We start from the raw sequence: 12,223 nt of genomic DNA on the forward strand, positions 1-12,223 counted from the left end.
TGTTTACTGATCTGTGTGTGACTGTGTCTCTCTCTGTGTGTTTACTGATCTGTGTGTGACTGTGTCTCTCTCTTTGTGTGTTTACTGATCTGTGTGTGACTGTGTGTCTCTCTCTGTGTGTGTTTACTGATCTGTGTGTGACTGTGTGTCTCTCTCTGTGTGTGTTTACTGATCTGTGTGTGACTGTGTGTGTCTCTCTGTGTGTGTTTACTGATCTGTGTGTGACTGTGTGTGTCTCTCTCTCTTTGTGTTTACTGATCTGTGTGTGACTGTGTGTGTATCTCTGTGTGTGTTTACTGATCTGTGTGTGACTGTGTGTGTCTCTCTGTGTGTGTTTACTGATCTGTGTGTGACTGTGTGTGTCTCTCTCTCTTTGTGTTTACTGATCTGTGTGTGACTGTGTGTGTATCTCTGTGTGTGTTTACTGATCTGTGTGTGACTGTGTGTGTATCTCTCTGTGTGTTTACTGATCTGTGTGTGACTGTGTGTGTCTCTCTCTCTTTGTGTTTACTGATCTGTGTGTGACTGTGTGTGTATCTCTGTGTGTGTTTACTGATCTGTGTGTGACTGTGTGTCTCTCTCTGTGTGTTTACTGATCTGTGTGTGACTGTGTGTCTCTCTCTCTGTGTGTTTACTGATCTGTGTGTGTTTACTGATCTGTGTGTGTCTGTGTGTCTCTCTCTCCGTGTGTTTACTGATCTGTGTGTGTTTACTGATCTGTGTGTGACTGTGTGTCTCTCTCCGTGTGTTTACTGATCTGTGTGTGACTGTGTGTCTCTCTCTCTCTCTGTGTGTGACTGTCTGTGTGTGACTGTGTGTCTCTCTCTCCGTGTGTTTACTGATCTGTGTGTGACTGTGTCTCTCTCTCTGTGTGTTTACTGATCTGTGTGTGTCTCTCTCTCCGTGTGTTTACTGATCTGTGTGTGACTGTGTGTCTCTCTCTGTGTGTATTTACTGATCTGTGTGTGACTGTGTGTGTCTCTCTCTGTGTGTTTACTGATCTGTGTGTGACTGTGTGTGTCTCTCTCTGTGTGTTTACTGATCTGTGTGTGACTGTGTGTCTCTCTCTCTCCGTGTGTTTACTGATCTGTGTGTGACTGTGTGTGTCTCTCTCTCTGTGTGTTTACTGATCTGTGTGTGTCTCTCTCTCCGTGTGTGTTTACTGATCTGTGTGTGTCTCTCTCCCCCCCCACCCCCCACCGCCACCCCGGGGGAGCAGGCGCCGCGGAGTGCATAGCTCGTCTCTCGCGCCCTCTCCACGAAGCGGCCGCCACCACTAGGCCCAAGGCTCGCTCCAGCACCCCCAGCGACACGTCGCACTCGCCCGGCAAGCCCAAGCAACGGCGTTCGCACACCGCCGATAGCACGCCGGCTCAGCCGAAACAACAGCAGCAGCAGCAGCAGCATCAGCAGCAGCACAACCACAACCACCAGCAGCAGCAGAAGCAGCATCAGCAGCAGCAGCAGCAGCAGAAGCAGCAGCAGCAGCAGCATCATCAGCAGCAGCAGCATCAGCATCAGCAGGTGGAGAATGTGGACCTCGTCCGTGTGGCGGTTAGCGGCGACCCCGGTTTGATTCCCGCTCGCCCGGCGTGGTGTGTGGTGCGGTGTGGTGTGTGTGTGGTGTTGTGTGTGGTGTGGTGTGTGGTGTGTGGTGTGGTGTGTGTGTGGTGTTGTGTGTGTGGTGTTGTGTGTGGTGTCTGTGGTGTGGTGTGGTGTGTGTGTGGTGTGGTGTGTGTGGTGTGTTGTGTGTGGTGTAGTGTGTGTGTGGTGTGTGTGGTGTGGTGTGGTGTAGTGTGTTGTGTGTGGTGTGGTGCGGTATGTGTGGTGTGGTGTGGTGCAGTGTGGTGGTGTGTACGGGGTGCTGTACAGTGCGGTGTGTGTGTGGTGCTGTGGTGTGTGCGGTGTGAGTGTGGTGTGGTGTGTGGTGCTGCACGGTGGTGTGATGTGTGGTGGTGCGGTGTGTGGTGTGGTGTGTGTGGTGTGCAGTGCAATGTAGTGGTGCGGTGTGTGGTGTTGTGTGTGTGGTGTGCGGTGCAGTGCGGTGTGTGTGGTGTGGTGCTGCACGGTGCTGCACGGTGCTGCAAGCTGTGGCGCTGCGCAATTCGCCGAACTGTAACCGCACGTTGCCCCACCACCACCACCCCTCCCCACCGCTTCAGACGCGCGCCAACGGAGCTACTTTGAACGCCGGCGGTCCCAGCAACCGCGGTGGCGGCGCTCGCCACAAAGCCGGTGGTGGCGGCGGTGCCGGTGCCGGTGGTGTCGGCGGTGGCGGCGGTGTCGGCCTCTCGGCGTCGGAGCGGTCCCAGTGGCAGGAGCTGCGCGAGTCGCTGGAGTTGGGGCACACGGCGCTGACGCAGGGACGCAGCCACCAGGCCGTGAGGCAGCTGTGCCTGTCGCTGCGCGTGCTCACCAGCTCTCGCATCCAGGTGCGAGGGAGATGTGGGTGGAGGGGGGAGAGAGAGGGAGGAGATGTGTGAGTGTGCTCACCAGCTCTCGCATCCAGGTGCGAGGGAGATGTGGGTGGAGGGGGGAGAGAGAGGGAGAGAGATGTGTGGGTGTGCTCACCAGCTCTCGCATCCAGGTGGGAGAGAGATGTGTGGGTGTGCTCACCAGCTCTCGCATCCAGGTGGGAGAGATGTGTGGGTGTGCTCACCAGCTCTCGCATCCAGGTGGGGGAGAGATGTGTGGGCGTGCTCACCAGCTCTCGCATCCAGGTGGGAGAGATGTGTGGGTGTGCTCACCAGCTCTCGCATCCAGGTGGGGGAGAGATGTGTGGGCGTGCTCACCAGCTCTCGCATCCAGGTGGGGGAGAGATGTGTGAGTGTGCTCACCAGCTCACACATCCAGGTGGGAGAGAGATGTGTGTGTGTGCTCACCAGCTCACACATCCAGGTGGGGGAGAGATGTGTGGGTGTGCTCACCAGCTCTCGCATCCAGGTGGGAGAGAGATGTGTGGGTGTGCTCACCAGCTCTCGCATCCAGGTGGGAGAGAGATGTGTGGGTGTGCTCACCAGCTCTCGCATCCAGGTGGGAGAGAGATGTGTGGGTGTGCTCACCAGCTCTTGTGGGGTGTGCTCACCAGCTCTCGCATCCAGGTGGGAGAGAGGTGTGTGTGTGTGCTCACCAGCTCTCGCATCCAGGTGGGAGAGAGATGTGTGGGTGTGCTCACCAGCTCTCGCATCCAGGTGGGAGAGAGATGTGTGGGTGTGCTCACCAGCTCTCGCATCCAGGTGGGAGAGAGATGTGTGGGTGTGCTCACCAGCTCTCGCATCCAGGTGGGAGAGAGATGTGTGTGTGTGCTCACCAGCTCACACATCCAGGTGGGAGAGAGGTGTGTGTGTGTGCTCACCAGCTCTCGCATCCAGGTGGGGGAGAGATGTGTGGGTGTGCTCACCAGCTCACACATCCAGGTGGGGGCGGGGAGGGGGGGGGTGATGGAGATGTGGGTGAGGGGGGGAGAGGGAGAGAGAGAGGAGATGTGGGTGGATGGGAGAGAGAGGAGATGTGGGCGAGGGGGAGAGAGACAGGAGATGTGGGCGAGGGTGGAGGGGGGGGGAGAGAGAGAGGCAGGGAGGGGTGGAGATGGGGAGGGGAGAGATGGGGAGGGAGAGGTGGGAGGGTGGAGGGGAGATGGGGGAGAGAGAGATGGGGGGCGGGGAGATAGAGAGGGGAGAGGGGGAGGGTCAACAGCGGTTTGTTCTTCAGAGACATTCTTCCCTGCCATAGGAATGTGGAATTTCCACCGCCTGGCTTTGCAGAGCCGCTGTTAAACCAAGCGGCGTGTGCATTGGGTGAAGTCTTCTCGTGTTGATGACAACCCCTGCCTCTGTGCTACCCCCACCACCCTCCTCTCCGCCCCGTTCAGAAGTTCAACTTGAGCCTTGTCGACTTGGTGGTCGTGACGTACAAATACGGCACTGCCCTGGTGGACACCGGCAACTTGGAGGTACGGGGGCGGGGGGTGGGGGGGTGGGGGGGTGGGGGGGGGGCAGCTTGAGCCGTACGGATGTTGAACTTTTCGTTCAACTCTTCTTGGTTCTTTTGGGTGAAGTCTCGTAGAAGGGAAATAAAAAAATAATAAAAATAAAACATAATACAACAAATATATATTAATATATTACTTTATGTTTTGAGTGAGTGGGTGGGTGAGTGGGTGAGTGGGTGAGTGGATGAGTGGGTGAGTGGGTGGCTGAGTGGGTGAGTGGATGAGTAGGTGAGTGGGTGGCTGAGTGGGTGAGTGGATGAGTGGGTGAGTGGGTGGCTGAGTGGGTGAGTGGATGAGTAGGTGAGTGGGTGAGTGGATGAGTAGGTGAGTGGGTGGCTGAGTGGGTGAGTGGATGAGTGGGTGAGTGGGTGGCTGAGTGGGTGAGTGGATGAGTGGGTGAGTGGGTGGCTGAGTGGGTGAGTGGATGAGTAGGTGAGTGGGTGGCTGAGTGGGTGAGTGGATGAGTAGGTGAGTGGGTGGCTGAGTGGGTGAGTGGATGAGTAGGTGAGTGGGTGGCTGAGTGGGTGAGTGGATGAGTAGGTGAGTGGGTGGCTGAGTGGCTGAGTGGGTGAGTGGATGAGTAGGTGAGTGGGTGGCTGAGTGGCTGAGTGGGTGAGTGGATGAGTAGGTGAGTGGGTGGCTGAGTGGGTGAGTGGATGAGTAGGTGAGTGGGTGGCTGAGTGGGTGAGTGGATGAGTGGGTGAGTGGGTGGCTGAGTGGGTGAGTGGATGAGTAGGTGAGTGAGTGGCTGAGTGGGTGAGTGGATGAGTAGGTGAGTGGGTGGCTGAGTGGGTGAGTGGATGAGTAGGTGAGTGGGTGGCTGAGTGGGTGAGTGGATTAGTGAGTGAGTGGGTGGCTGAGTGGGTGAGTGGATTAGTGAGTGAGTGGGTGGCTGGAGTGGGTGAGTGGATGAGTAGGTGAGTGGGTGGCTGAGTGGGTGAGTGGATGAGTAGGTGAGTGGGTGGCTGAGTGGGTGGCTGAGTGGGTGAGTGGATGAGTAGGTGAGTGAGTGGCTGAGTGGGTGAGTGGATGAGTAGGTGAGTGGGTGGCTGAGTGGGGTGAGTGGATGAGTAGGTGAGTGGGGTGGCTGAGTGGGTGAGTGGATTAGTGAGTGAGTGGGTGGCTGAGTGGGTGAGTGGATGAGTAGGTGGCTGAGTGGGTGAGTGGGTGAGTGGATGAGTAGGTGAGTGGAAGAGTGGGTGAGTGGGTGGCTGAGTGGGTGAGTGGGTGAGTGGGTGGCTGAGTGGGTGAGTGGGTGAGTGGCTGAGTGGGTGAGTGGAAGAGTGGGGTGAGTGGGTGGCTGAGTGGGTGAGTGGGTGGCTGAGTGGGTGAGTGGGTGAGTGGGTGGCTGAGTGGGTGAGTGGATGAGTAGGTGAGTGGGTGGCTGAGTGGGTGAGTGGGGTGAGTAGGTGAGTGGGGTGGCTGAGTGGGTGAGTGGGTGAGTAGGTGAGTGGGTGGCTGAGTGGGTGAGTGGATGAGTAGGTGAGTGGGTGGCTGAGTGGGTGAGTGGATGAGTAGGTGAGTGGGTGGCTGAGTGGGTGAGTGGATGAGTAGGTGAAGTGGGTGGCTGAGTGGGTGAGTGGATGAGTAGGTGAGTGGGTGGCTGAGTGGCTGAGTGGATGAGTAGGTGAGTGGGTGGCTGAGTGGGTGAGTGGCTGAGTGGGTGAGTGGATGAGTAGGTGAGTGGGTGGCTGAGTGGGTGAGTGGATGAGTAGGTGAGTGGGGTGGCTGAGTGGGTGAGTGGATGAGTGGGTGAGTGGGTGGCTGAGTGGGTGAGTGGATGAGTAGGTGAGTGGGTGAGTGGATGAGTAGGTGAGTGGGTGGCTGAGTGGGTGAGTGGCTGAGTGGGTGAGTGGGTGAGTGGAAGAGTGGGTGAGTGAGTGGCTGAGTGGGTGAGTGGGTGGCTGAGTGGGGTGAGTGGATGAGTGGGTGAGTGGGTGGCTGAGTGGGTGAGTGGATGAGTGGGTGAGTGGGTGGCTGAGTGGGTGAGTGGATGAGTGGGTGAGTGGGTGGCTGAGTGGGTGAGTGGATGAGTAGGTGAGTGGGTGGCTGAGTGGGTGAGTGGATGAGTAGGTGAGTGGGTGGCTGAGGGGTGAGTGGAAGAGTGGGTGAGTGGGTGGCTGAGTGGTGTGAGTGGATGAGTAGGTGAGTGGGTGGCTGAGTGGGTGAGTGGATGAGTAGGTGAGTGGGTGGCTGAGTGGGTGAGTGGAAGAGTGGGTGAGTGGGTGGCTGAGTGGGTGAGTGGATGAGTAGGTGAGTGGGTGGCTGAGTGGGTGAGTGGAAGAGTGGGTGAGTGGGTGGCTGAGTGGGTGAGTGGATGAGTAGGTGAGTGGGTGGCTGAGTGGGTGAGTGGATGAGTAGGTGAGTGGGTGGCTGAGTGGGTGAGTGGATTAGTGAGTGAGTGGGTGAGTGGGTGGCTGAGTGGGTGAGTGGATGAGTAGGTGAGTGGGTGGCTGAGTGGGTGAGTGGATTAGTGAGTGAGTGGGTGAGTGGGTGAGTGGAAGAGTGGGTGAGTAGGTGAGTGGGTGGCTGAGTGGGTGAGTGGATGAGTGGATGAGTAGGTGAGTGGGTGGCTGAGTGGGTGAGTGGATGAGTAGGTGAGTGGGTGGCTGAGTGGGTGAGTGGATGAGTAGGTGAGTGGGTGGCTGAGTGGGTGAGTGGATGAGTAGGTGAGTGGGTGGCTGAGTGGGTGAGTGGATGAGTAGGTGAGTGGGTGGCTGAGTGGGTGAGTGGATGAGTAGGTGAGTGGGTGGCTGAGTGGGTGAGTGGATGAGTAGGTGAGTGGGTGGCTGAGTGGGTGAGTGGATGAGTGGGTGAGTGGGGTGGCTGAGTGGGTGAGTGGATGAGTAGGTGAGTGGGTGGCTGAGTGGGTGAGTGGATGAGTAGGTGAGTGGGTGGCTGAGTGGGTGAGTGGATGAGTAGGTGAGTGGGTGGCTGAGTGGGTGAGTGGATGAGTAGGTGAGTGGGTGGCTGAGTGGGTGAGTGAGATGAGTAGGTGAGTGGGTGGCTGAGTGGGTGAGTGGATGAGTAGGTGAGTGGGTGGCTGAGTGGGTGAGTGGATGAGTAGGTGAGTGGGTGGCTGAGTGGGGTGAGTGGATGAGTAGGTGAGTGGGTGGCTGAGTGGGTGAGTGGATGAGTAGGTGAGTGGGTGGCTGAGTGGCTGAGTGGGTGAGTGGATGAGTAGGTGAGTGGGTGGCTGAGTGGGTGAGTGGATGAGTGAGTCAGTGAGTTAGTGGATGAGTAAGTGAGTGGGTGGGTAGCTGAGTGAGTGAGTGGATGAGGACGCGAGCGAAGTGGGGCGAGTGAGCGGGTGGTGAGTGAGTAAATTGACCCTTTACCCTCCACAAGTTGTTCCCGTGTACCCAGCCGGTTCTGTGTAAGTCCCTGGCTCTCCGTACACGGCGCATCGGTGCGATCTACGGGTGGAACACGTCGCTTTACAACATACTATTATTCTCTCCGCCGTGACCCCGTGACCCCTTGTGGTGCCGCCCCCCCCCCCCCGCCGCCCCCCCCCCCCACGGCCCCCCCCCCCCCCGCTCCGCCGCGCCCCCCCCCCGCGCCCCCCCCCCCCCCGCGCGCCCCCCCCCCCCCACCGCCCCCAGGAGCTGCAGGAGGCGGAGTCGTGCTTCACGAACATCATCGAGGCGTACCACGCGGCGCGCTGCAACAGCCTCGCCTACTACGGCCTGGGCCGCGTCTACGTGCGGCAGAACCGGTGAGCGGGTGGGGGGGGGGGATCTGGCTCTCTCTCCCTCTGTGTGTCGTGAGCGGTGGGAGAGCGATGGGCGAGCGATGGGCGAGCGAATGGGTGTCCCCTGCGGGAGCTCGCAAGGCGCGATTAAAGCGACTCTGTAACACGGGGGGAGGGATTTGGCTCTCTCTCTCCCTCTGTGTGTCGTGAGCGATGGGCGAGCGATGGGCGAGCGATGGGTGTCCCCTGCGGCAGCTCGCACGGCGCGATTAAAGCGACTCTGTAACTCGGGGGGAGGGATTTGGCTCTCTCTCTCAGCTCCGCTCGCAACAACGAGCGGAGCGCCGGGCGGGTTCAAGCGCCGTCGGTCCGCCCACGGCACCCGCTCTGCGACCTCTTGCCAGCAGCGGGCTTACCGACACCTGGCGTGGCACCATCGCGTGCCGTGGCGTGGCACCATCGCGTGCCGTGGCGTCGGCACCATCGCGTGCTGTGGCGTGGCACCATCGCGTGCCGTGGCGTGGCACCATCGCGCCGTGCCGTGGCGTGGCACCATCGCGTGCTGTGGCGTCGGCACCATCGCGTGCCGTGGCGTGGCACCATCGCGTGCCGTGGCGTCGGCACCATCGCGTGCCGTGGCGTGGCACCATCGCGTGCCGTGGCGTGGCACCATCGCGTGCCCGTGGGTGACGCGCGATCGGGGAGAGTCGGCTTCTGCGAAACCGGCGGGCGGAGTTTTGGAATGCCGCCCGCAGGTTCCAGACGGCGCTGGCGCCGCTGAGCAAGGCGCTGACGATGGTGCGGCAGGACATGGTGCCGGCGCTGCTGTGCTGGCCGTTACAGCGCCAGCGAGGTGGACGAGACGAGGCTCCCGGTCGACTGGCGGTGGGTGGGTGGGTTGGTGGGTTGGTGGGTGGGTGGGTGGGTTGGTGGGTGGGTGGGTGGGTTGGTGGGTGGGTGGGTGGGTGGGTTGGTGGGTTGGTGGGTGGGTGGGTTGGGTGGGTGGGTGGGTGGTGGGTGGGTGGGTGCGTGGGTGGGTGGGGTGCGTGGGTGGGTGGGTGCGTGGGTGGGTGGGTGCGTGGGTGGGTGGGTGCGTGGGTGGGTGGGTGCGTGGGTGGGTGGGTGCGTGGGTGGGTGGGTGCGTGGGTGCGTGGGTGGGTGGGTGGGGGGGTGGGTTTGTGGGTGGGTGTGTGGGTGGGGTGGGTTGGTTTGTGGGTGGGTGGGTTGGTTGGTGGGTGGGTGGGTTGGTTGGTGGGTGGGTGGGTGGGAGGGTGGGTGGGTGGGTGTGTGGGTGTGTGGGTGGGGTGGGTTGGTTTGTGGGTGGGTGGGTTGGTTGGTGGGTGGGTGGGTTGGTTGGTGGGTGGGTGGGTGGGAGGGTGGTGGGTGGGTGGGTGTGTGGGTGTGTGGGTGGGTGGGTGGGTTGGTGTGTGTGTGGGTGGGTGGGTGTGTGGGTGGGTGGGTGTGTGGGTGGGTGTGTGGGTGGGTGTGTGGGTGGGTGGGTGGGTGTGTGGGTGGGTGGGTGGGTGTGTGGGTGGGTGTGTGGGTGGGTGTGTGGATGGGGTGGGTGTGTGGGTGTGTGGGTGTGTGGGTGTGTAGATGGGTGTATGGGTGTGTAGGATGGGTGTATGGGTGTGTAGGATGGGTGTGTAGGATGGGTGTGTATGTGGGGGTGTAGTGGGTGGGTGCGTGGGTGTGTGGGTGTGTTGGTAAGTATGTAGGTGGGTGTGTCGGGGTCTGTGTCGGGGTGTGTGTGTGTAGTAGTGTGTTGCGGTGGTGTAGCGTTTAGCGCTGCGCCGCGCTACGAACCCGGTGACCCGGCTTCGATTCCCGCTCACGGCCAACACCGGTGACGATTATCTGAACCGTTCCTGGGCCTCCCCCTAGGTCGACTCGGCCTCAAATGAGTACCCGGTGCCGTGTGTAAACATCGCCACTGGGGAGACGAAAGGCGAACCGGGCGTGGCGGCGCCATCCTCCCACCCCCCTCGTGCGCCGTTCCCGCTGCTCGCTAACAGCACTTGCCCCTTGCAGTCTGCTGAGGCTACGCGGGGGACCTTTGCCTTTGTGCCCGCGCAGGCGCTGGTCGACGAGAGCCTCCGCCTGTGCCGCTACCCTCCGAGCGCCGACGCCGTCTGTCGCTACGCCGGCTGCGAGGGCTTCTACAAGCTCAGCATCTACTTCACCGATCCCGACTTCAAGGTGAGACCCCCACCGCCCCCACCGCCCCCCCCCCCGCCCCCGCCGCCTTGCAGAGGTCGCAACCGGGTTCCCGATACCCGATACCCGTACCCGATACCCGATACCCGTACCCGATACCCGTACCCTACCCGATACCCGGCTACCCGTACGGGGGGTAAGGAATCAGGTTCGGGGGGTAAGGAATCAAAAAAATCAAAACCCGTTTGTGACCTCTGGTCTGCGAGCACGGGGGGGGGGGGGGGGGGGACCTTTGTGCGCTCACCTCATCACCACCGCCACCACCACAACCGCTGCCGCCACCGCCGCCACCACCACAACCGCCGCCACCGCCACCACCACAACCGCCGCCACCGCCGCCACTACCGCCACCACCGCCACCACCGTCACAACCACCGCCGCCACCGTCACAACCACCACCACCATCCACCACCACCGCCGCCACCACCGCCACCGCCACCACCACCACCGCCACCACCACCACCACCACCGCCAACACCACCGCCACCACCGCCACCACCACCACCGCCAGTGACGATGACCCGCGCCCCGTGGTGTTTGGTTTGTGTGGCTGTGCTCAGGGCTTCGTGCGGCTCTGCTGCTCCCTGCGCTGCCGCGTGGAGTTCCACCCGGCCTGCTGGAAGAAGCTGAAGGCGCCAGATTTTGTCGATGTCGACAAGGTGGGGGGGGGTGGGGGGGGGGGAGTGGGGGGGGGTGGGGGGGGGTGGGGGGAGGGGGGGTGGGGGGGGGGGCCCGCTGGGGGTTGGTGGATCGGGGTGGGATGCGCACTTGCGTTTGTGTGTGTGTGTGTACCCGTGTGTGTGTACCGCCATGTGTGTATGTGTGTCTGTGTGTGTGTACCCCCGTGTGTGTGTGTGTACCCCCGTGTGTGTGTGTATCCATGTATGTGTGTGTGTACCCCCGTATGTGTGTGTGTATCCATGTATGTGTGTGTGTACCGGTGTGTGTGTGTATCCATGTATGTGTGTGTGTACCGGTGTGTGTGTGTGTATCCATGTATGTGTGTGCATGTGTGTATGTGTGTCTGTGTGTGTGTACCCGCACGTGTGCGTGTGTCACCGTGTGTGTGTGTGTGTGGGGAGCGGTGGTGCAGTGGTTAGCGCTACACTGCACAATGAACCCAGCGACCCCGGTTCGATTCCCGCTCACGGGCAGTAACGATTATCTGAACCGGTCCTGGGCCTCCCCTAGGTCGACTCAGCCTCAAATGAGTACCTGGTGCGGTGTGTAAACATCGCCACTGGGGAGACAAAGGCGGCCGGGCGTGGTGCTGGCCACCCACCCCCTCGTGTGCTGTGCCGAAGGCTATATGGGGGATCTTTATCTTTGTCTTTGTACCCCGGCGTGCGTGCGTGTGTGTGTGTACCCCGGCGTGCGTGCGTGTGTGTGCGTGCGTGCGTGCGTGTGTGTGTGTGTGCGTGCGTGTGTGCGCGTGCACGTGTGAGTGTGTGCGTGTGTGCGTGCGTGTGTGTGTGTGTGCGTGTGTGTGCGTGCGTGTGCGTATATGTGTGCGTGCGTGTGCGTGCGTGTGTGTGCGTGCGCGTGTGTGCGTGTGTGCGTGTGTGCGTGCGTGTGTGTGTGCGTGTGTGCTTGTGTGTGTGTGTACCCCGGCGTGCGTGCGTGTGCGTGCGCGTGTGTGTGTGTGTGCGTGTGTGCGTGTGTGCGTGCGTGCGTGTGTGTGCGTGCGTGCGTGTGCGTGTGTGTGTGTGCGTGTGCGTGCGTGCGTGCGTGTGCGTGTGTGCGTGTGCGTGTGTGCGCGTGCGTGTGCGTGCGCGTGCGTGTGTGTGCGCGTGCGTGCGTGCGCGCGCGTGCGTGTGTGTGCGTGTGTGCGTGTGTGCGCGTGTGTGTGTGTGTGTGTGTGCGTGTGTGCGTGTGTGCGTGTGTGTGAGTGTGTGTGTGTGTGTGTGTGCGCGTGTGTGTGTGCGTGTGTGTGAGTGTGTGTGTGCTGTGTGTGTGTGTGTGCGTGTGTGTGTGCGTGTGTGCGTGTGTGTGCGCGTGTGTGCGCGTGTGTGCGTGTGTGTGCGCGTGTGTGCGCGTGTGTGCGCGTGTGTGCGCGTGTGTGTGTGTGCGTGTGTGCGTGTGTGCGTGTGTGCGTGTGTGCGTGTGTGCGAGTGTGTGTGTGTGCGTGTGTGTGTGTGTGCGTGTGTGCGTGCGTGTGTGCGTGTGTGTGCGTGTGTGTGCGCGTGTGTGTGCGTGTGTGTGCGTGTGTGCAGGACTTCCTGGGCCACTCCTGTCTCACCCCGGACTGCCGGGGCCGCATGTGTAAAATCATCATCTTCGGTTCGGATGGCGTCATCAAATACGAGGTGACGCACGGAGGG

The 12,223-nt window shown here is 60.9% G+C and overlaps 1 protein-coding gene across 1 annotated transcript in view; it reads left to right on the forward strand.

Moving 5' to 3' along the window:
* Positions 1–1,219: 1,219 nt before the first annotated feature.
* Positions 1,220–12,223, forward strand: part of LOC144953965 (uncharacterized) — a gene marked incomplete at both ends in the record, with an annotated part of 48,166 nt that continues 37,162 nt past the window's right edge. Inside the window, 8 exons of the mRNA XM_078884560.1 lie at positions 1,220–1,524; positions 2,163–2,432; positions 3,872–3,952; positions 7,597–7,709; positions 8,441–8,570; positions 9,762–9,884; positions 10,463–10,561; positions 12,116–12,208. Of these exons, the coding sequence (XP_078740686.1) occupies positions 1,220–1,524; positions 2,163–2,432; positions 3,872–3,952; positions 7,597–7,709; positions 8,441–8,570; positions 9,762–9,884; positions 10,463–10,561; positions 12,116–12,208 (1,214 nt within the window). The remainder of the gene's footprint in view (positions 1,525–2,162; positions 2,433–3,871; positions 3,953–7,596; positions 7,710–8,440; positions 8,571–9,761; positions 9,885–10,462; positions 10,562–12,115; positions 12,209–12,223) is intronic.

Source organism: Lampetra fluviatilis, unplaced genomic scaffold, assembly GCF_964198595.1.
Source record: "Lampetra fluviatilis unplaced genomic scaffold, kcLamFluv1.1 SCAFFOLD_745, whole genome shotgun sequence".
In the NCBI taxonomy this organism is placed as follows: Eukaryota; Metazoa; Chordata; class Hyperoartia; order Petromyzontiformes; family Petromyzontidae; genus Lampetra; species Lampetra fluviatilis.